Source organism: Symsagittifera roscoffensis, chromosome 2, assembly GCF_963678635.1.
Source record: "Symsagittifera roscoffensis chromosome 2, txSymRosc1.1, whole genome shotgun sequence".
NCBI lineage: Eukaryota > Metazoa > Xenacoelomorpha > Acoela > Convolutidae > Symsagittifera > Symsagittifera roscoffensis.
The window spans coordinates 80734364-80752059 of record NC_087063.1 but is presented as its reverse complement, the minus strand read 5'-3'; the positions used below and the strand labels follow the sequence as shown (position 1 = coordinate 80752059).

The following is a 17696-nucleotide window of genomic DNA, read 5'->3' as shown; positions in this document are numbered from 1 at the left end:
CGAATTATCAAATATGGGTATAGTAATTTTGTGCGCTGTTGCAGACTCCGCAGATGAAAGCGGCATCCACTTATAGCTGCGGAATCCACTTACAATCTGCAAAATCCGCTTACATTTGCGGATTCTGCCCAAAAAGTTCGCGGAATCCACGTACATTTTGCGGAATCCGCTAACAGTTGCAAAATCCAGAACAACTAACTATATTCGCTTGTTGCTGATTCCGTGACAAAACAAATGACAACAAATTTTGCGTTAGAAGTATTTGTAGGAGGAATTCATGGAAATTTTGTAAGTGGACGCGCCAAAAAAAATTTACGTTGCAGGTATTTGTGCGAGGAACCACGGAAATTTTGTACGTGGAATCCACTTACATTTTGGAACATGTTTAAAGACTTGTCTCCGGAATCGAGAGACCTACAAATACCAAATTGTGCGCCTATCCATTGCACAGTTTGGCCTCGTAACGAATTTTTTTTAAAACCAAGGAAATTTCGACGATTATTTAACGAGCTTTTGCATGTGCTGTTTTTTTGCACGAATATCTTATTTGCAGTCATTCAGAAGACGCGGATTAATCACTCTCTCTGAAATTTAAGTTATGGAACCAACTAATTGCAATATTAATTTGTCATCAAAATGTTAACTTGTCATCATTAAACTGTCATCATAGGCGTTTTCAAATTTTGAAGTTTTCGTAATATAAAGTATTGCCAGACCATTTTTGTAATAATGGCAAGACCATTTAAAGTCGTTAGATTTTTACTAGCTTCTAATATTAGTTTCTTAAGGAGAGCGCTGGTGAAGTATTACGTCTGGTCCTCTCAGTCGAAAGGTCGGATATTCGAGGCACACCATGATCCGTGCTCGTTGCTTGAGGGTGAGGCAACCTTAGCCAGCCCAGAAAACTAGCCAAAAATTTGCATTTAGATCTTAAGCAGGGGCACAAAAGCGGCTCTCCGTGGAACAACTTTTATGTTGGTCCTTTCCCGTGCGGATAAATCATCTGAAAAATCGTAGGATATTTCATTCTTGTATTTTTAAATTTTTGTTAGAGAAGATATATATTCGTGTAGGAGAAGATATATTCATATTTTTGCTTTAAGAAAGAACACAGAAACCCTGGTTAAATAAAAGATCGGCTAAGCAAATGTATACTGAGTTTTCAACGCTTACAAGGAGTGAAATCGCGTTGAAATGAAACTCAGCACGGTTAGCTTGGTTGAATATATAACAAGCTAACAAAAATACCACATTGAACTTTTACTTTTTTCTCGTTTTTTTCAGAACCGCTTTTAAATGGCTGAGTGTAGAGAATGCATTGATAGATGTCCGATTAATGCTGATTTTCGCTTTCCAATATTTGAAGGATACTAAAATCTTTTTTTTTTCTTCAGATTATTGAATCAACATTGAAATATACCTCGAAATTATGGCGCGTACACAAAGACTGACAATACAATTTATTGTTAAATTGTGCCCGACACTAAAATCCTTGACGTCGTTTAAAAAGTCAAAACCTGATTTGGTTTGGTATTCGCAAAATCACTCCATGGTTTTTTAAATGTCAGCGCTTTAATGTATTTCAACGATAACGAAATGGCTCTGATTGTGGTTAAATGTGACATTAAGCTTGATTACATACTGCCAGAAAATTGGAATTTGAATCGCTGCTTTACACTTATGCTTAAAAGAAATATAGGAGACACGGACGAGTAGGATCCCATATTGCAAGTCCCATACTACTTAGAAGAAAGGAAAGTTGAACATTTTGAAGGTACTTTAAGCGAAACAGAAAATAAGTAACGCTCAAAACAGGTCTGACACTGGACGAAATTTCGGGCCCTGCAAGCAATTGGCTCTATGAGCATACGAATTGTATGAATATCGAAATCGATGTGATGGAAAAATGAGAGAAATCAGGTGGTTTTGTAGCATGTTGGTAGTATTTGCAATACTACTTCGAAACATCAGTTCGAGAATCCGAAAGATATCAAACCGTGCAATACGAACGAGCTGCGTATTTGATCCGCATGGCTTTTGCGAACAAAACTGTTTCGTTCAATAATAAAGTTTTTAAACATTCGTTATGCTCGTACTTATTTGTTAACCTTCAATTAAACCTAAATATTAGTTTTAACAGATTTTAGTTATATATTGAATTTGCAACTAAATCATTCCCCAGTTTGAATTATTCTACAAATAATCGTGCTGTAATATAAAATTATGCTTAATGTTTCAAAATATAAGCATTAATTAAATGTCTTTCGTGCCTGACAATCATCGCGTTAGGAGCTCGAAAATTGATGAAATAATGAAGGGGTTTTCAAGAATTTGGAGCATTTGGTCGATTTGTTGGAGGGTTTTTGCATTAACTGTATTGATAGGAATCAGAGGCAACTTGTTCATTGCATTGCAGAATTGGTATGGAATCGGGAGCGGACTCTAGAATCAGTAGACAATATGAGTACCTGGTCACTGAGCTAGAATCCTCCGACTCCTCTATTGCGTCTACCATCCGGGAGGTGTTTGAAAGCGAGAGACCCGAAGACCACCGGGCGTTCCTGGAAACCCTGAGTCGCCGTCTCACTCACCACAATTCGAAGATAGTCAAGATGTGTAGTAATAACTACGCTTTGTTTAGTGGCTCCGTTTCACAGTTGGTGAATCTGTGCCCGGACGTGGGAAGGCTGCAGACTAAATTGAACGGAATAGCGGAACAAACAGCACATGCAATAGCTGGTTAGTGTAGAATACAAAACATTCATTTTACATATCTTGATGAACTTTACTTCGCAGTTGTTTGTTTCAATCTAAAAAAAATTTCGTAACAAAAATGAAGGTTATCTGAGTTCATTATTTCTATGGAAAAAAAAACACGAAAAACTATTTGCTCGGTATTTTTATGTTAGGTGAGATATTGAACAAGCGCTTAGTTTTAATTAGATGACTAGATGTTAGATAGTTCAAGTTCAAGCCACTGTATACAATTTTAGCAAGGATAACTGAAGTATAAATCAAAGATTTTGAAAGTATTGCATGTAACTTTTAACTAGGAGCACAATTGCGACTATCTGCTACGAGCTGTGCAGTTTGTATGTTGCTATTTGCTATCTCGGTTAAGTTATGTTAATAGTAACCGACGATACTAGACTTTTTCCCGGAAACAATTTTGTCCACAATTCGCTCGTGTCTTACTGCACAGCTGTACAGATGCAACTATACAGATGCAATTTAGCATTTGCATGTTAGGTATGGGCCTTGTATGCCTGTTATGAGTTCCTTTAAAAGTATTTTTTTGTGCCAAAAAATTTCGGTATTTTTTGGCAATTGAGTGTCGGCTTTAATTCCGTCGGCGCATTTTCCGGATGATTTTTTTTTTCAATTACTTTTGTTGGTTTTTATAAGAATGGTTGAAGTCTTACAAAGAGTTTTCGACAAATCTAAGTCTTTTTCCCAGTCTCTTCCTATTAAAAGTGAAAATTTTAAAAATGAAAAAATAAAGACTATTCGAATTTTTTTTGAAATTAAGAAATTTTTTTTTTTTTTTCGTTTTTGATTTCCTTTTGCACAGTTACTTTGGATCTTACCTTTTATGCTTCTGTTTGTTCAATCAGCTATTTTTATCATTTTTTCTGGTGTAGGTAGTTGAGTTTGTGTTTCCGCAATTTTTTTGTTCATTTTCTGTAAAGTTTTTCTAAAAAAATTGAAAATATGTTCTCATTGATTTTTAGCCCATAGTGTTTTGAAAAGTAGCTATTTTAATTGAAAAACAAGGACCGAGCAAGCCTGAATTGCCAGCAAATCAGAATTAATTAAATTCAAATTTTTTGATAGTTTAAATTAAAATTGCTAGTCGAGTTCATTTTTTGAGTTGCTGTCTGCTGAAGTAGCTATTTCAATAAGAAAGCGAAGACCGATCGAGCAAGATTGAAGTCCTATCAAATCAGAAAATTTTAATATTGAAATTTTTGATATTTCGTTCAGAATTGCTGGACGAATTTACCATTTTTTCCTTTTGTTTGCTTTGGAAAAATGTTATTCACGCTTAGTTAATTTTGATCTGTTTTCTGGCTGCATCTTTTCTAAAAATAGTTCAATGGCATATCTTTTCCTTAAATATTCGGTAATTGTTTCCTGCATGATTTTTTGGTAAACCGTCTTTTTTTTCTGTTTACTTGTTGTTCTTGTCTGATCGGATCTTGGAAATGAAAATCAGCGCTTTTTTGTCTTCATAGCTGTTCAAAATAATTTGATGTTTCGTAAAATGCCTGGTTCTAGTTCTTGTTTTTTATATTTTCTAGTTCTAGTTATTGTTTTTTTTGTTTCATTCGTCTGATGTTTATTTTTTCTTGAACTCATACAAAGTAAGTTTTAAGTTTTTGAATTGTTTCGGAATTGATTTCCGAAAAGTTATGTAAATTTTTTCATTGTGGCTAGTGTTGTGTTTTTATTTAGAATAGTTTTAACTTTTCTCAAATCACATTTGTTTTGTTTCTAATCTAATTTGTATATGCTTTGTAGCTCAGAGTTAGTGCTTTTTGGTTCTTTCATCAGTGCAGTTTACCAATGTTTCGATCGCGTGTCCTCGGAATTCTTCGATGCATTGCAGGCATGTTTAAAAAGTAAGCTGGAGGTAGGCTGATTTTTTTGCTGATGTATTTTTCAAAACTGTTTTCGCAACAATTTTGTAATCTGAGTTTTACGTTTTTTCTTGATTTACAGATTTTGCATTGCAAGTGGTGTGAAGCTCTGCTTCGCCTCTGTGTATGAATCTTTAAATATTGTTTCAGTCGTGGAAAAGAATCAAGAAGTGTTCAAGAAGTCTGTATGCTCCTGTCGAAACATAATCGAGACTCGCTCCGCAATTGAGAAGTGTCTTCCAGTTCTGCGCATGCACTCAAACATGCGCAAACTTCTAAAGACTCCCGATATGCATTATCACGCTTTAAAAATGTTAGAAGAACTTTCAACTGAAGTTTTGCCACAAATTGAAGAGTTTGAGTTCTCAAAGAAGCTCAGAGTTGATTTGACACGAAGTAGGAATACTATTAAAGCAGAGGTGAACAGATCTTTTAAAACCTATTTGGAATCCGCCTGGGCGAACGCGAAAAGAATAGGTTGTAATGCGATGAAAATTGTAGTGCATACAGCCGAACAGTACAAACAGCAGAATTTAAAAGCTTCTGGTCGAAGTCCTTCTAAAACTGAAACCATATCAGCACTTACTCATAGTAAGTACACCTGGGAATCCATAGACGAGTCATTGCGTAATGTCGATGACGTAATCAACTTCAAAGCGCTTTTCAAGTGTCAGTTGATTTTTGACACTTTGGAGAAAGATAATGCGGCGTTTAGCAGGTGGTACGAAACGCATAGAAGAGACCAATTGGCACAGTTGCTTTTGACTGGATTTGGAAAGGAGTGTAAGCGGGAGAAAATATCCGAGTTTTTCGAGCAGGTTCTCGGATTTTTTATTATTGAGTCATACTTGGTTGATTCGAATAAGAAAATTGTGAATTGGAACACGATTTGTGCAACAAGCGCAAAACATGTTGGTAAGTAGATTTTCAAAATTATAGAGTTTTTCAAATAAAATTAGTCATTTTGTGGGAGGATCCAATTATCCCGTTGCTGGTCCTTTCCGAGTTTCTTTCCAGATATATTTATTTTTTTTTGAAATGGGAAATGGTGTTGTGAATATTTTTGTCTTGTTTAATTTTTCTTTTCATTCTGGTGCAACAAAACGTTTTTCTCCGATAAAACGTTAGTTGTTTTAGGCTGGTGGGACGAAACGGTAGCCTATATTGAAGCCCAATTAGTTGACGAAGTTCCGAGTAAAATAAAAATTGTTGAGGATCTCAAGTACCTCAAAGAAATACTTCTTCTCTTCTCGCAAACTGCCGAAAGCCTCTCACTGCCTTCGCCAAAGCTAACTCACTCTGCATTCAATCTTCGTCACTCGTTTGTGAACAAATTAAACGACGCTTTCTCTCGCCGTTTTGTGACAATTCTTTGGAAGGAAGTTTATGCTCCAATTGTGGTCAATTCAAGTGCAAAATTAAAAGAGATCAGAAAGATTTTCCCGATTGATTACATTGAGGCGGCTAGGGGAAAATGCGAGGTCGGCAGGACGCTGCCGTTTTCTGAAAGCGTGCCCAAAATTTATTTTACGTTGAAAGAGTTCGTGACAGAATTGCAGAATTTTTGCTCTGGCTATCAATTCAATCCACAGGTTATTATAAATCAAACTAGGAAGTGTGAAGGACTTATGGCTTCAGGTGTGTTTTTTCCGCACGAAATTAGGTGGCTTAAGTGAAATCATTTGGGTCGAGTGGTTGTATCATGTCGAAGTAGTTTCAGTCGTGATTCAAGCGAAACATTACAGCATTTTAATCGATTTAAGAAGATAAAAAACGTTTGAAAAAATCTTAAATGAAAAATATTCACGCTTTTTTTTGTAACTGACCGGAAGTATTGTAATCACGTTTTGATTTTAGTTATGTTTTTTTTCTGATTATATTGGTTAGTTTACGAACGATTCAACGATTCTATTTTGAGGGATTTCATGTTCAACCGAGCTACAATCATGTTTTTCCGACCATTTAAAAAATGGCGGAGGAACTTTGTATTCGGGTGTGTTGTAGTTTTTTTTCTTTTTGATTTCCACGCAAAATTAGGTACCACAAATAATCATCGGAATGGGTCAAGTGAATTATCATATCAAAGCCCTTTCAGTCGAGATTCGAACAACATTAACTGACTTTTTTCTAAAAGCAATTCTGAAAGTTTGTTCAGAATCTTTATTTTTAGGTTATCGAAGAGTTTGTGATCAAATCGTTAGACAGCCTGATTGAAGTGCAGCTGCGTGAAACGATCCTCACTCTAATCGCTTCAATCGACGGAAGGGGGAAAAAGTCCAAATTTCTTCCGGCAGATAAGTCTCTAACGAGAGGTATTTATTTTCCATTCACTCTGAATTAGAACAGCCATTCGAAATATAAGTTGAAGTATAAGGTGAATTTTTTAGAACTCAACCAAGTCAATATTCAAAAGGATATTTTCTTTATAAAGGAGGAAGGCAAGCTTGAGTTCCACGTTCTGCATTTTTAAAGATTTTTTCTACTTCTCCCCACATTTGAATTTCATTGGGACAAATTAGCTATTGGGAACAGATTTGTTCTTTACACTGTTCATCTTAAGAACACGCATTAAGCGCGTTATAACATGTAAATTAACTATGAAAATAGAAAATTTGAAATAGGAGGTCGTAGAAATAAACCAGAAAAAATTGCAAGTCTTAATTCTACGTTTAACACTAGCGAGCGTAGTGTATTGGCATGATAATGTTTTTTTTTCCAAACTAACACGCAAATAAGACGGACGTGAGGCTCTAACTTGGAGATCGCTGATTCGAATCCGACACAGCATAAGTTTTACTTATTCGAGGCTTATTTCTACATTTTTTTTCATTTTATAGAACTGTTTTTTTTTGTCGTTTACTCGATGTTGTTTGCGTAGAGCAGCTTCGCCTCTGGGTACAAGTTTTGGTATAAGTGTGATTGAGGGGTCCTCTTAAAAACCAAATGAGACAGAGGGGGTCCCATGTCACACCTATTCGAAGCAAATACAGTAATTAAGTTCATCAATGGACGCCGATCGATCGTTTTCAAGACTTTTCTCAAAGTTAATCAACCTGCCTCATTGGCGCTAATTTATTTGCAAAAGGGACTGTTAGTTTTTTGGGACCCCTCCATCAAACTTGTACTCGACATTGTTTTGTTCTAAGGTACTTTGAACTTTGGCGAACTGAGCCAACTGGCTTTGAACTGTGAATGTCTGAGTGGGTCGATGCCTCATCTGGCCACTTTTATTGCCATGAGCAGGACTAGCTCTAGTGTGATGGATCCGAGGAACAGCTGCAGCAGACTGGTGCTGTTGGCCACTATGGATCCCCTGCAGGAGTTGGTCACACCTCAGAGCAGCTCGTGTAAGCTGAATGCAGCCTCTAATATAGACAGTGTGGTGTTTGACGTGCAATACCGAATGAGGGAATATATGAAGGTAATAAAAGAGCCATTATTTATTTAAACCCCCCCCCTCCCACCCACCACCTCACATATGCATCATTTTTATGGTGTCACGAGGCGTTTTACAAGGTTAAATTTGAGGACCAAATATGATGGTCTTGGCCTAATTAGTCCGCATGCCTGTTTAGTCAACAATCAGACAATGTGAAAAGATGAAGTAATTTTAAAAACTTACAGTATCATCATAATTGGTTTTTCTTTGCTGGCCATACTCTTTTGCTTCGTTTATTGGGGTTTTGCCTGTTGTACCCCCAGCAAAAATGGTCCTTTTTTTATTAGACTGTAATCGTATAATGGAGACAATCAGTTTTCGTGTTCGAAATGGTGTATGGAAACGACGTTTCATTTTATTCTTAAAAGATTTTTTCTAGATAAAGATTGACGGCATTTTGGAACTGATTGACTACAACTGGACAACTGACCAATCGAGCTCAGCCCCAAGTGATTACGTAACTGAAGTTACATCATACCTCAAAAACGTGCGGATGACGAATAAGAACACACTGAGCAACGTAGTGGCTGTAACCACTTATATGGAGGCGTGTAAACATATTGCTGAACGGTTAAAAAGCGAACTTGTGGAGCCTCCTGAAATAAGTTTCACTGCTTTGAAGTGCTTCGACATGGATCTGACATGTTTTGAGAACTTCACAGCGCAACTGCAGTTCCCAGCCAGTGACGCGGAGACGTTACGAATTGTGTTCATTGATGTTCGCCAGTTGGTCGACGTGTTGTTGAGAATGGAATTCGTGCAGTTTGTCTCGATGTCAGCTGATGCTTGTAAGTATAGGCCATCAAGCCTCGAAACTTTGACTAGTAGAGTACCAGCAGTTTATCCTCTAAAGATAAAATTGTGATAAGGGATCCCTAAAGTCCAATTTTGCTAGAAGGATTTGGTTGAATTTTATTTCAAGACTTATTCTCAAACTTAATTGAAGCCTCTTGGCATATTTAGTGTTTTTGGCTCGGCCGAATCAACGACTTGCTAAGATTCGAGTTACTTTGTTTCAAATCATGAACCGCGCTTTTTCTTGGCATCTTCATTATCATAAAACGTGTGAACCTGAAAACGTGATCGGAGTTCCATAGTACAACCTTTATTACATGGAAAGTGCCATTTGATTAATTAAAAGTAATGAACGCAGTGAAGACTCTTATATAGGTCTTGCTGATTTTCTTGTTCTTTTTTCAGGAAAAAGTCTTAAAATATTAAAATATTGATGCACTTAGGTATAACTTTTTGAGTTCAATGATCTGCTGAAAGTAACGTTAATAGCATTCTCCAAATACAAACGTGGAAATGGCGCGAAAAAACGTAAACTATTCCTAGTTTCGAAAGTGGAATTTGTTTTTAAGATTTCCCAGCTGAATAAAAACTTTACCTATTGATCCAGTTTTCTCTAGCTGGGTTCATCTTATCAAAAAAGCGCCAATCATATATTGTTCTTGAAAGGGCATCTATTTTTTTCTTTGAAATTCGAAAGTTGAGACTTTTTCAAGAAAGTCAGTGTTTTTTTTGTTTACTTGCGTTCATTACTCTTTTCCAATCTTTGATTGGCAATGTTTTTAAACAATTGTAATTCTACGAGGGAGTGGGAAATAGAAAATGAGCCGAATCAATAAATTTATAAGAAGAGCTAAAGTAATGAAAGATGGATATTAACAGGGTTGTCATGTTATTAACAAGGTGTTATTAACAGACCTATGTTTAACATGTTATTAACACATTCTTTCTAAAGTTTTGAGCTTCCCATTCGAATGCAGTCCTTTTTTTCATAATTCATCGAAAAATTACTCAACTAGGCCTAGCCTATATCCTTCAATGCTGGATTGGAGCTGTGTTTCTCATCTCTCGGACTCCGAAGTTCTCTGGGCGTCCAGAAGGCTGGAGAGCTGGCTTTTCTTTAAACAACTCGATGAGTGATTTTAAAATTCAATTTTGTTTTTAACGTGTTTTTTTTTCATATAGTTAACGTGTTAAAAACGTTTTAGTTAACAATATGACAGCCCTGGATATTGTATTAAACATTGTCGTCTGAACGCTAAAGGATAAATTAGGAGCATCTATCGAAGGCAATAAAGTTGTTGAACGATAATCCGTTCAGGGGCGGAAGTAGGGGGGACGCCTCCTCCCTCGGGGGTTCGACCCCCTGCCGACCCAAACGGTAACCCTTTATACTATTTTGAGATATCCATTTTTGGCTGACTGACCCTAAAATTTTTCTAAAGGCGCTTTGGGCGCCAAAATATTCTAATTTTAAGGGGGGGGGGGAGCGCGCGCCAAAAAACGTGATTCTTTGATCAAATTTTTCCAAAAAGTCTATGAAAACGCCTTGTCTTTTATTTTAAAAAATGGGGCACAGAAAATTGGGTCAAAATAGGGTCTTAATGGTGATTTGGGAGAGGTCAGAAAATCAATTTGGTCGACTTGAAAAAAATTTTCGATTTTCTTTTGAAAATCCGCCCTTCGAGAAAATCCTAGATCCGCCCGTGAATCCGTTCGCATTATTTCACCACTCTCTAGGCCGATTGATTAGACTAAGCGAAGTTCTTTTTTGTGACGCAAGATTTTTTTGGCGCTAGTATTTGGATGCTATTTTACTGTTGGATCAAAATTTCCGTCTGATAATTATGGTCACCTGAGACCTCGTCCGCGTGCAATAATTTTGGCATGGCGAGGAATCGAACCGGCTGCGGTTCAAATTGGTAGCTTGTTTTAGCTGTTCGAGTGAAATACAGCCGAGTGAGGCGAGAGGAGCTGCTTAGTTTGCTTGAAAAACTGTTTATTCACGAGGACAACAGAAGAAGAGCGACTGTGTTCAACAGGGGAGCAGACAGAGATCTAAAAAAGAGTCTAGAGACCGCCATAAGAGACCTTCGCCTTCAAATCTATCCTTAGTTTAACCAGATGCTCTACTAGAACTGTAATCCTTTATCCAAGTCTCAATTTGAATACGCTTCCAATCGGCATTGTAGAATCAGAAATTTTGGATTTCCGTCATTCGAAAGTTTGCTCTTTAACTTTTTTTTACTAGTAAGAATTGTCATGTTGGCCTATCAATATATTTAAAACTAAAACAAAGTATTCAAAAACAAACGCTTTCGCGCTAAAATACAAGTTTACTTTATGCAACTCAACTAAAGCAAACTAGTGATTAACAAATAACAGATGAATTTCATTGGCGAGTGTTTTAAGAGCATGGGATTTTTTCTAGTTAATTTTTCCGTGAGTAGTCTTAAAATGCTCTGGTAACTACAGAATAAATTTTCATACGTTTTTGAAAACTTGCGTTTGTATGCACTTTTTGAGTTCGTTCAAATTATTTTGCCAAAAGTTAGGTAAATTGAGCCCTCCAATTACAAAAGCAGAAATGGAGTTAAAAACGTGAACGGATTTTATTGTCTAAAGTGGATTTTAATTTTACATTTCCTAGTAGCCTAAAAATTTGAGCTATTTTTTTTCAGAGTCGATGAACGTAGTTCAGACTCTTTTTACACAAGCTAAGCTTGTGTCATGGTATGATTTTTCTTTTTTTCAACCTACGTCGCAAATTTTGTTGCAACGCAAATAGTGTTGCGACAAAATGTGTTCCTTGTGAAAGTGTTCATTTTGATCAATAACCAGCTATTAAGTCCAGCCAATGCTAAGGATAATAACACAGAGTATTCTATTACAAATAGCACTTTAGATTCAAGTTACCATGGATCTGTGTAGCGTAGAGATAGGGAAGGAGACCCGCAGCAATATACGAGGGTTAGAGGGTTAGTTGGTAAATTTAATTTTTAAATTGACTTGTACTGCTAATGCGTGATAATTGGCATGCGTCACTTAAAAATTATGTAGACTCATAATTGGCGTGCGTCACTTGGGAAATTTTGTAGACTCAAAGATTTACTCATTCAGTTTCTCCCAGTAGCGTTATTGGTCAAATTTTTGCTTATGTATGCGAAGTGCAACTTCGCCTGTGTATAGGTTGCGATGATTTGTTTTCAGGAAAAAGTCCTTAAAGTTATTACCTTTAAATATGATTTTTCGCGGTTTGACCTTTGATTTCTTGAGTTCAGTTTTTTTCATATTTCTGGAAGGAAAACAAATTGGCGCGCGTCTGCGATGAAGAAAGAACAGATGGCGTGAATTTTGCAGTCAACTTTGAGCTCTCAAAATTTTGGTTCGCTTGTAAATCAGCCAATTTTTCTTTGCAACGGGTTTTTGAGTAATGCTCCATATTCCAGTGATAATTGAGGGTCCCTGAACAGGGGTGAATTGTCGCTTCGATGTTTTTAGTTACTAACTTCATATAATGCAAAAAAAAGATGATCAATTTTAAGTGCTGAAAGTGGAACTTAACTTTTGTAATTTCTCAGAGGAATAAAACAATTACCCATTGATCCAGTTTTCTGAAATTAGGTTTATTGTCAACCATAAATTGTTCTTGGAAGTCAAAGAGCTTCAAGCTATTTTTTTCTTTCTCTATTAAACCTGTTGAGACAGCTTTTGATGGAGCAGTCCGGGCATACGATATAGTGCCCTTGGAAAATGAAGTGGACTTACTAGCGCTATCCGTGACTAAGAGAGACGATATCGAAGAACTGATACATCAAAATACTATGTATGAGCTATTGGGACTCGTTATCTTCTTTCTCAATTCAGTCTCGGTGTGGTCACATTCACCAACAGACAACTAATTTTGTAGTTGTTTTAAAATTTGGTAACTTGCATTGAAAGTTTCAGGTGTCATTTTGTTGTTAGCTGTTAATTTGATCACACCCAATTGGTTCTAGTTCAAACTGGGCTGAGTTATTATAGCATTGAGACCACTGCCACTTTTTTTGTTCCATAATCCAAGAATTGTTTTCCTTTTTCCCACAGTGCTGTCTGTGAACTGGTTTTAAGCAAATGTGACTCGTAATCTACTTTCTCAATTCAGAATCAGTATGCTCTCGTTTACCATCAGACAACTAGTTAGTACTTGTTTCGAAAACCTGTAACTAGCACTGAAAGTTTCATGTATCTTTGTAAAAGTAGATGCTAATCTGATTGCAGCCAAATGATACCAGTTCAAACTGGGCTGAGTTGTTATAGCATTGAGACCACTGCCACTATTTTTGTTCCATAATCCAAGAGTGAGTTAGCTTTTAACGTGCACCAGCAGAACTCAATTCAGGTGTTATTTTGTTGTTAGCTGTTAATTTGATCACACCCAATTGGTTCTAGTTCAAACTGGATTGAGTTCTTAAAGCTTTGAGATCACTGCCACTCTGTTTTTGTTCCATACTCCAAGAATTGTCTCACTTGACTGCTTTTTGTAGGCTGGCATTGAGCTAATGAGACTGGTTATTTTCTTTCTCAATTCAGACTCGGTGTGGTCACGTTCACCAACAAACAACTAATTTTGTATTTGTTTTAAATTTTGGTAACTAGCAGTGGAAGTTTCAGTTGTCATTAGGTGTCATTTTGCTGTTACCTGTTAATTAGACCACACCCAATTGATTCTAATTCGAACTGGATTGAGTTCTTAAAGCATTGAGATCACTGCCACTCTGTTTTTGTTCCATACTCCAAGAATTGTCTCACTTGACTGCTTTTTGTAGGCTGGTATTGAGCTAATGAGACTGGTTATCTTCTTTCTCGATTCAGACTTGGTGTGGTCACGTTCACCAACAAACAACTAATTTTGTATTTGTTTTAAATTTTGGTAACTAGCAGTGGAAGTTTCTGTTGTCATTAGGTGTCATTTTGCTGTTACCTGTTAATTTGACCACACCCAATAGATTCTAATTCGAACTGGATTGAGTTCTTAAAGCATTGAGATCACTGCCACTCTGTTTTTGTTCCATACTTCAAGACTGGTCTCACTTGACTGCTTTTTGTAGGCTGGCTTTGAGCTAATGGGACTCGTTATCTTCTTTCTCAATTCAGACTCGGTGTGGTCACGTTCACCAATAGACAACTAATTTTGTACTTGTTTTAAAATTTGGTAACTAGCAGTGAAAGTTTCAGGTGTCATTTTGTTGTTAGCTGTTAATTTGATCACACCCAATCGTTTTAATTGTTGCTAGTAATTTCATTGCACCCAAATGATGCTAATTCAAACCAGACTGAGCTGGTATAGCAGTGAGGCCACTGTCATTGTTATTGTTGCATACTTAAAGATTTGTTTCACTTTTTACCCTGCATTTTGTGAACTTGCTAGTAAGTCTCGTTATATCCTGCTTCTCAATTCAGAATCAGTATGGTCTCGTGCACCAACAGACACATAATTTTCTACTTCTTTTTAAATTTGGTGACTAGCAGTGAAAGCTTCATGTATCATTTTGTTGATAGCTGTTATTTTGATTGCACCCAAATGATTGTACTTCAAACTGGATTGAGTTGTTATAGCATTGAGTTCTCTGCCACACTGTTCTTGTTTTATACTCCAAGAATAGTCGTTTTTTTTCTGAACTGCTTTTTTCGGACTGACTTGAGCTAATGTGACTCGTTATATCCGTTATCATTTTAGAATCAGCTTGGTCGTATTCACCTACAGACAAAAAGCCTTATACATGCTTTAAAACCTTATAACTATCAGTGAAATTTTCTAATATCGTTTAAGGGTAGCTGGTAACTTGATTGCACCCAAATGATTCAAGTTCAAACTGGACTGAGTCGTTTTATAATTGAGATCTTTGCCACTCTGTTGGTTTAGTGGTTTGTAGCAGTTTTTTGGTGATGATACGCCATTTTCTTTTTTTTTCGATGGCTACGACACGTAACAAAATTTTCATTTCAATTTGAGTCTTTTTTTTCTGAGAAAAAACAGTACTGCAATATTTTTGTTACATTGAAAAAATTTAGCTATACTGTTGCAGGACTGTTTTTTATTTGGTTTTTGTTTGTTTTCTGCAACAGAACTGAAAAAATTATAACACTGGTTTAATTCTGAAACAGTGTCAATACTACTGGGAGAGCAATCCGGGAAATCGAGACGCTTGTCTGTATTTACTTAGTATGTGAAATACGGGGCATGCCTATGCTGATTTTTATCTGACAGGAAAAACACTCCCAAACCATGATTAATCAAAAAAATATATAAGGAAGCAAAAAGATCCACTATTTGGTTCAGTAATTTTCAAACCCTCTGTAACAACAATAGCCCATATGGTTTTCTTCTTGCCGTGACTTGCGCATGTTTTTGTCAAAAATATATAAGTTGAGGGAATATTTAAGCTACGAATTTAGCCGATCATATGTAGTTTATTATTTGGGTGGTAATTTCTCGATTCAAATGTGCTGTAAAATATTTATTGCCCATGATTCCGATATCTTTGTTTTTGTAATTTAGCAAAAGTTTGTATATTTAATTAAGTTTTTGAAACTTCGGAAGTTTCTACTATATTTGAATAACTTCTAGGATTCCAGGAATATTGGAGAAACAGCGTGTTGGTATATTTGTTGCATGGTCATCGAATTTATTTTCAGTTGAGATGATGGTTTGTTTTTTCTTTGAATTTTCACCACGGAAATGACGCGTTTTTATTGGATCAAAAATGGATCTGAGATTGCCGTGCATCCGCTTGATGAAACGTGCAGTCAGACTGGCCAAAAACTGGCATGCAGTTGTGCCAGCTGCGACCGAATCGGAGAGAAATCATTTGATGAATTTGATCAAAGAGGAGTTCTCTAAACACGCTCAAGACATGTCTGTAGTTGATAATGCATACATCAAATCGTTGAGTTCGTGAGTAGAATTACACTAGTTGAAATCATCATATTGGCGAGTCTTGCGTTTGGCAAAAGAAACATTACGAGGCCAAACTGTGCACTGGATAGGCGCGCAATTTTGTGTCTGTATGTTCCTGGATTCCAGAGACAAGTATTTAAATGTGAAACTTTTGTCGGAACGATCAAAGGAAAGTAAAGAACAAAAGAAGAACAAAGGGAGCGTCCTTGTTGCGGAACCCGGTTACAATGCACAAAGTGCACAGTTTGGCCTCGTATTGAAATTATCTGACCAAAAAACTCGAAAGTCGAATGTGTGACTCTTTTGAGGTACTAATTGTCAATGAATCTAAACGTTCTATTTTATCCAAAATTTCGGGAAAAGTTGTGTAAAGACAATGCTTTATTGTTCCGACTTTCGATACCAAAATAACGCAATATTTGTGCTCTGGGTGGGTTTTTTTTTCTTCAGCCAAATTTCGACTTTTTAACTAGCCATTTTTGACGGAATTTTTTTAATATCATTTGAAAGGTATTGTTGTCCTGAGCTCAAATTTGAAAAGATAGTTCACCTGTGATCATTTTTTGTAAAGTTTTGGGGGTTTAAAGATTGCCAATTTGGCCAATTAACGCGCGATATATTTCGCGCTATTAATGCGTAAGCGGAGGTTTAATCCGTCTTAGAAATCGTTCCAAATTGGTTGAAAGAAACTTATTTGCCATAATTGATTTGTTACAAGGAGCAAAATTTACACTTTTGTACTGTATATGGCGTGTGGGGTGTTAATTTCCATAAAAAATTCAATATTTAGAAAAAGCAATGTTTCATTTTATTTTATTACATTTAGTTTTTTATGTTATTACTGCTCCATAAAACCTTAAAAGGCAGTCGCAACTTTCAGGGCTTAGCCCTGATACGAGCAGTCTTATTTAATTGTCTTCTCTATTTGCGCCCATGTTTCGTTTTTTTTTATCCCGAATTATCAGATAATTGGCTTTGGCAAAAGACATTTTATGCGTCGACTCAGATAAGCGGGACGTGCTGGCTTCATGGTGTTCTCCCATACGATTCCGATTTGTATTTGTAAATGTTTATTAGTAACTTTGTAACTAGATATCGTTTTGAAGCAATTCTTTATGATCAAGTAAATTTTTCAACAGTTTAGATTATTAAAAGTGGCTCAAGTATTTTTGACGAAAAGGTGTTTAGGAGACTGGACATGATAGAACACTATAAGACACCCTTTGAGAGGCCCACACATTATGCGCAGCACTCGACAGTGTTGGACTTCCATGGACTGAAGAAGCAAAAACAGATTGCGAGTCAGGCCAAGTTGCCCAGCTCAAAACAGAACACCGCCAGTGCAGAAGACACGCAAACAACAAATTCAGATTGAAGTTTTCATTTTGTACTATTATAAAAATTTTTGTTTAAATTTAATTAGTTCGAAAAAGAATAATATGGATATTAGTAGTCGCTTATTTAATCCTACCGACAAATACTGCATATGGATGTGGCCAATCAAACCGTCAAGTTGTTTTTTTCCTACGAAAACTCAAGCTACCGATTTACGACTGCTCCAAGTTAAACAAAAGTACTGAAGAAATATTCAAAGCCATCAATGAATTTTACCGAGACTTATTTCGGGGTGTGAGTTCAAATTTTTCGGCCCGAAGTTAAAGCTCGGTGATATTTAATTCAATACAAATTAGGTGCCACATCATTGATTTTTTTCGTACTTTTTGTTTCAACTTTTTCGGGGGAAACGGGTTCATAAGATAAGCCATCATTCTATTGGTTAGTGGGAACTCCACAGTTAAATTTTAGCTTACGCACCTTAGTCCGTCTTCAATTCGTAAACATGGGAGTGCAGATTGTGGAATGCTTTCGAATGTATGGAATGTGT

General features: G+C 36.4%; 2 protein-coding genes across 2 annotated transcripts in view; both read left to right on the top strand.

Moving 5' to 3' along the window:
- Positions 1–17277, top strand: part of LOC134840616 (uncharacterized) — a 193774-nt gene extending 176497 nt beyond the window's left edge. Inside the window, exons 2-3 of the mRNA XM_063856549.1 lie at positions 15552–15808; positions 17000–17277. Of these exons, the coding sequence (XP_063712619.1) occupies positions 15618–15808; positions 17000–17186 (378 nt within the window). The 5' untranslated portion in view covers positions 15552–15617 and the 3' untranslated portion in view covers positions 17187–17277. The remainder of the gene's footprint in view (positions 1–15551; positions 15809–16999) is intronic.
- LOC134839375 (exocyst complex component 6B-like) lies at positions 2421–11135 on the top strand. The gene is made up of 7 exons (XM_063854904.1): positions 2421–2739; positions 4791–5555; positions 5778–6232; positions 6811–6952; positions 7787–8061; positions 8459–8867; positions 10808–11135. Exons 1-7 carry the CDS (start codon positions 2424–2426, stop codon positions 10984–10986), a joined length of 2541 nt encoding a protein of 846 aa, XP_063710974.1. The 5' UTR covers positions 2421–2423; the 3' UTR covers positions 10987–11135.
- Positions 17278–17696: the final 419 nt, after the last annotated feature.

What these genes read in the sequence shown, in the direction of transcription:
- LOC134839375 (XM_063854904.1), top strand. Translation starts at nt 2,424, where the DNA reads ATGGAATCGGGAGCGGACTCTAGAATCAGTAGACAATATGAGTACCTG. An exon ending in AACAAGCGCAAAACATGTTG is followed by an intron (nt 5,556 to 5,777) that starts GTAAGTAGATTT and finishes TAGTTGTTTTAG; the next exon opens with GCTGGTGGGACGAAACGGTA. An exon ending in AGATAAGTCTCTAACGAGAG is followed by an intron (nt 6,953 to 7,786) that starts GTATTTATTTTC and finishes TTTTGTTCTAAG; the next exon opens with GTACTTTGAACTTTGGCGAA.